Source organism: Myotis nattereri (assembly GCF_964212035.1).
Source record: "Myotis nattereri genome assembly, chromosome: 3".
In the NCBI taxonomy this organism is placed as follows: Eukaryota; Metazoa; Chordata; class Mammalia; order Chiroptera; family Vespertilionidae; genus Myotis; species Myotis nattereri.
In genome coordinates this window covers 87,517,487-87,523,496 of record NC_138077.1, presented here as the reverse complement: position 1 = coordinate 87,523,496, position 6,010 = coordinate 87,517,487, and the positions used below count along the sequence as shown (strand labels likewise).

General features: G+C 39.4%; 1 protein-coding gene across 1 annotated transcript; it reads right to left on the bottom strand.

Moving 5' to 3' along the window:
• Positions 1-741: 741 nt before the first annotated feature.
• CGGBP1 (CGG triplet repeat binding protein 1) lies at positions 742-2,950 on the bottom strand. The gene has a single exon (XM_081085951.1). The coding sequence runs from the start codon at positions 2,935-2,937 to the stop codon at positions 2,434-2,436; it is 504 nt and encodes a 167-aa protein (XP_080942077.1). The 5' UTR covers positions 2,938-2,950; the 3' UTR covers positions 742-2,433.
• Between the last annotated feature and the right edge of the window lie 3,060 nt (positions 2,951-6,010).

Below are 6,010 nucleotides of genomic sequence, written 5' to 3'. Positions count from 1 at the left end.
GCTATTTTCCCAAATAGTATAGTATCACACTAACACTATATAGTTAAGATTTAAAACTTCAGAACACACGTCCACTATACCTTGACAGCAGTATATGCCTCTTAGATATTCTCATTTGTTAACATATGCCAACCATCGTTTCACAGATTTGTACGTTTGAGCAGGCTAAAACAATCATTCTGCTTTATCTATTTAACTATGAGACAAGGTTAACCAGACTCAGGGAACGAAGTTTTATAATGAACATATTAAACCTCCACAAAAGGATGAAAAACTCTTCTAAGGACATGATATAATCATAGCAGGAGGATGGATTATGCCCCTATATATGGTGTGTGTGGGAATAGTTTGGAGCCTGGTGAAATACATTTATATGGGACCTAAATGATCATCAAATCTGTAATTACTAGAAACTCAAATGTGAATTATTGGTGTTATTCCAGTGGAAAGTCATCCAGTTTATAGTTTAGGACTACTGAAAACTGTTCTGCCACTATAGATTTGCTTTCAGTGCAAATTAATACCTAAACAATAGGGAGCAGTCTAAATCACATGGAATTTTGAAAAATTAGAATGATTGCATATCTAACCTTATTTTTGTATTCTGAAAATAGCGCTATAAAACTCAATTACTTTCCTAGCTTCTTAAGACTTTTTACCATCATAGATAATTCAAATTAAACATGGTTGCCTGCAAATTCTTTACTAGAGGAAGTAAAAAAAAAAGTACATTTTGGTTATGTTTTGCGGCTGGTCTTCTGATGTATGTGCTTTATCAATGAGAGCACTACTCTAGGAATTTATTGTGCTACTTTAATATAACTGGACATGAGGAAAATTAGTATTCAAATTTTGACAGGGGACCTTTTTTTTCTTATTTTTGGTGGCAGGCTTATTTAAAAAAATCCACATAAAATCTAATATCAGACGGACACTTTGACAACCTGAACTAGGAACTTAAGTCTGTAAATTTAGAAATGGAAAGCTGTTTCTGAAAAATATAAAATCTAAACCTTGTTACTTACTTACTTTGGCTTTTCTTTTTTAAATAAAGATTTGTGGTAAAATAACCTTAAATATAATACCTGCTGTTAACATAGGGCATCATTTGTCAGTGCTTGTAATAGAAATATATAAGTATTTTAACTTGAATGTGTTCAAAGAATTTAAGAGTTTTTTAAAGCTATACTCCAAGTTTTCACTGTTTAGTTTTTAAAAAATATAATTTGGGTCTCTGATAACCTTAAAAGATAGTGAGGTTCAGATAGAGATCATTTCCTGAACATGGTTGACCTCTAACAGAACTAATTATTTCCTCACCCAAAGAGTTATACAGGATACTGCCAGATCTCCACTACAAAAATCTTGTACTGTTAGACAATGTTTACCATCCATTTAAAAGCCTTGTATCACCAGAGGCAAAGCACATAAAAGTGAAAGCAAACTTGTTTCTAGTCTACTTATCCCAACTAAACTCTTATGAAACCATATGGAAAAATTAATATATAGAAAGTAATTAATTTCCTTATTTTCTGATCTGTCAGCAAAAAATTACTAGTTTTCTGTAAGGACAGAAAACTCAATAAAGTGTCTACCTGTTTAAATTAAAATGATAATCCTGGTGTCTTTTAACATCAAGACATTACAAAAAAAAAGCTTACAAACTCAAGATGATGCTTGAAATGAAAGCTATGGTTCAAAAATGTTGTGTTTATGTTAAGAGACTAAAATTGTGTCACTGCAAAATTCCCTATGGCTTTTGGCACTGACATTAAGAGATTTTAGTCTTTTGGTCACTTGAAGTTGTTATTAAATATAACAATAAGCCTTTAAAAAGGGGGGAAAATACAGTGAGGAACTGAAGGATAGCTAAGTAACTACATCATATACAAAGTAAAGCATAGTTTGAAATAAACAGTCATTTTCTGCTAGGGATCTGAATATACAAGAACAGTTTACCAACATTGCTTCCATTTTGAAGAGGATCCTCTAATCAGAAAGAATTCCTTTAAGTTACTGTGAGTGGTGTTGCCTGGCAGCAGCTTCAATTTCCTAGGCTAGTCTTCAATCCAAGTAATTAAGTACTCTCACAAGGAATAATCATACATGGCAATAGGGTAAAAAAGCAGGGCAGTTCTTCCATGCACAAATATTTCAGGAGAAAAACCTTCAACTTTAAAGATAACCAGCAGGTTTAAGGTATTCTAGCACACTTTAAACCTTACGTTTTGTTTTATACCATTGGTGACTAAAATTAACAGTAAGTTTTATGGTGAATTTTTGTTTTTGCTTGCAACTATATACACACTGAAAAACTATTCTGCATCACATGATTTTTAAACGAAATAAATATAAAAATGAACCATATAATCAATACATAACTTTAACACTCCACATTATTTAATCTCGATCACAATGATGGTAACCTCCTGGTCAACAATCTTGTGAGTTGAGGAGCTGATTCTCATTCTCATATCCATCAGGCAGATATGCTCTCCTCAGCTGGTCTGACTTAGGTATGGAGCCTCCATTCTTCACATGGCGAGACAGGAAAGCACGGACGGCTGGGTGATCAGCCTTCTCAAGTGGGATGTTGGCTTCCAGGCACATTTTCACAAAGTCCTGGATAACACTGACTTTCTCTGTTTGTGCAGTACTGTTGCACTGAAGGGATGCAGTTAGGGGCCTTTGCTTCTTTCTCACATTCTGCTCTTCAAATTCTGCCTTCCTCTTGGTATGAGTCTTTGACTTGAGGTGGTCACTAATGGCAGACTTGCGAACATGATTCAGAACCACATTGCAAGAAGTGCAGAAGAGTTTTCCTCCATCTTCATGCAGCTCACCTCCAAACTCAGTGACTCGATCCAGGGGAGTCACATACAAAGCAGTCTTAGAACGGTTTCGAGCAGGTGGTGCTGTCACTACAAATCTTTCCATTTTGACTTTGAATAAGGTTCTTTCAAGACAAGAAAAAACGTGTTATAACAACAGTTCATTTGGGAAGCAGTTAACAAGAAAAGTATAAACATTTTTAAGATTATAGATTTCAGAAAACTTAATTTAAATTAATAGATCGTGTACCCATTACTAGTAACAACTACATCCATTCCTTGAATTTGATGAAATTCAAATAAATTTAAACTATGAAAAAAGAATTACACCTATTTCAGATGTCACTATCTTTTAGAAAAACCTAATCACAGGTCAGTATTTAGGGTATTATATTAATTTCATTCAATTTAGATATGTATTCAAGTTTAAAAGAGCTTCTTTTTTTTCACGGTTCTGGGGCAACTGATTTTAGGAACACAATCATAGGGAATTGTTAACAAAGTTTGTTCAAACAGGGGGATAAATAAACTGGCATAATTGTATATGAAGGTAAATATAATTTCCACAACTGCTCAGAGAAAAAAAGTATAAGCCAAGAAAGCAGACCAACACAAGTAACATCAGAAACAATACCATTATATTTTAAAGCAAAAATAGAATTCAAAGAATTAATGCATATATACACCTCTATTAAGTTTTCCAAAAGGTGATGATCAAGATATATGCAGTGTTTTTTCTAACACTTTTTTCCATTAAAGACGAATATTCACATCTATTAATTTATTCCATTTAACTAGTCAGCTAGAACAAAACCAAAAACTCATTAACATAGTGCCTAGTATATGATAGGTGTTCAATCACAATTTGTTGATGGAATAAATAAATGATTATCTTTACTATTTTTTCATATATTAATCTCAGAAGCAGCTTAATCATTTCAAAATTTATCCTAATTGCAAACATTTATGATCACTGCCAAAACCAGTGGCACTGAAAACTTGAGATATTGAACAAATATTGTTGGTGGAGACCATCTGTTTCCTGAGGCATGTGCCTTTGGGTTAAGCTCTTACATTAACCTAGATATAAGAAATTCAAATGAATTTGATAGAATTGAAAATAGAATTCTGTTCTATAGAAATATGATAGGTACCATGTTTTCTTTATAAGTGTAATCAGAAACAATGGTGTTAATCCACGTTAGAGAACTTGTAGCTGAGTAATATTGAAAGCTATCTCAAAATAACTTTAAATTGTCTATGGACATAAACTCAGAGAAGGACTTAATGTTTTACATAAATTCTGAAAAGCATGATAAAACTTAGGTTTTAATAGGATTAATTCAAATATTCTATTAACACGTTGAGCGCCCAGCCTGTTTTGTCTTTGGGAGGGAAAGTATAGTGTCAGTCACCGGGGACTGACAGGGGCTTAACGTGTTAAAAATGTGTTTAATGGATAGCTTTCATGTGCCAAATATTGTGTTGGCTACAGGTGTTCAATGGCAGATAAGGCATATATGATTCCTGCCCAATAAACAGTTAATTACCATTACATGTGTGTACCTTAAGTTAATGATTTATATTTTATACACCTATAGCAAATCAGTCCCAATTATTAATGGCTCTAAACTAGTTATAAAACAACATTAAATATTTGTGCCCAGCAATGCCTAAATCTTTCAATGTGAAAAATCTTCTGTCTTAATAGTTTAATTTCAAACTTTAAAAAAATGTTCGTTATTCTCTGAGGCATAAAATGCCCAATTACTTGTGATAATGTGAAAGGCCTACACATCCAGTGTCTTGTAACTTTCAAAAGTCTGTTTGTGTTCCTGCAAAAGCAAACACCTACCCAGCAGAGGATGCTTGAGTTTACAGACCTGAAGAACAAAAGTGTTTTCAAGAGAAGGTAAAGATATTTTAAGCGCGGACGAAGTTAAGAGCAGGAATTAGCTAACAAAACAGAAGCAGCAAATCACTTACTAGAGCAACACAGAAGTCATCCGTTTTCAAGTTTAAATGTTTACCTGATGAGTTTCCAGTTTTTTCCGTCTGGATACTTCCTAGTAAAGGGTCCCCGCGCAAGACCAGAGATGCATGAAATCCCGGCACTTTCCGTTGGTTCCAACCGGAGACGCTTTCAAAACCCGTGTTTCAACAAGTGGTGGTGGGCAAAGAGTTCCTGGGCTTGCACCCCGTTTTCCCTGAGATGCGGGGAAGTCATGCCTTTACTGCAAAACGCAAAACAAATGGGAAGAAAAAATGGGGGTAGGGAGAAAAAGAAGGGCGGGCGAAAACGTGAACAGGGACACCAACAACCGCCACCACGCAGGTGTCTTTAAAACCTCTCTCTTTAGGGAACTCGACACCGCAAGTCCCGACCCCAACGCGGACCCCAACACTCCGCAACCCGCTCCCTTCCCGGCGGCCCGCCCCGCCTCGGCACCTGGCCGCGCGCCCCGGGCCCCAGGGTTCCGTCCCGAGAGCGAGGGGAAGGCGGGGCGCGGGGCGTTCTCGCCGTCTAGACGCCCTCCTCCCGCGCCAGCCCCGGCACGCCGGGCCCCGCCGCCCCAGCCCCGCTAGCTGGGCAGGGCCGCGTCCCAGCCGCCGGCCGTGGGCCCCGCCACTAGACAGCCTAGTTGGCGGCAGTCTCAGGGGAGGAGGCGGTAGGCGCCTGACGGGGCGGCCGCTGTCAGGCTTCCCGTCTCCTCCCCCTTCCATCCGCCGACTACGACGCCCCGGCTCCGCCCCCGGCTCCCGTTCGGGCAGGAAGGCCCCGGGCCCAGAGCCTGCACCAACGGCCGGGCCCACCCTCGGCCTCCCTAGCTTTTCGTTACCGTAGGATCCGGGCGGCCTCTAGGGGACGTGGACGAGAGCCGGCCAGAAAGGAAAGGAGGAGGAAGAGAGAAAGGAGCAAGAGGCTGAGGGAAGAGAAGGACTTGTCGTCGTTGCCGCCGCCGCCGCCGTTGCCCGGTCGAGCCCCGCGGCGGCCGCCGTGTCCCCCACCGCGCCCCGTCCTCCCGCACCGCCTATGGCAAAGCTCGTAGGCGGGCCCCAGCAACCGCCGAGCAGCGATGGCCAATTGACAGCGGAGCTATCAAACAGACGGATGCCTTGACCAATGGCAGTAGGAAGGCGGGCATGTGCATGATTGGCGGCTAGATTTCTCCATTGAA

Coding starts and splice junctions, on each gene's coding strand:
- CGGBP1 (XM_081085951.1), bottom strand. CDS start 2,937: ATGGAAAGATTTGTAGTGACAGCACCACCTGCTCGAAACCGTTCTAAG.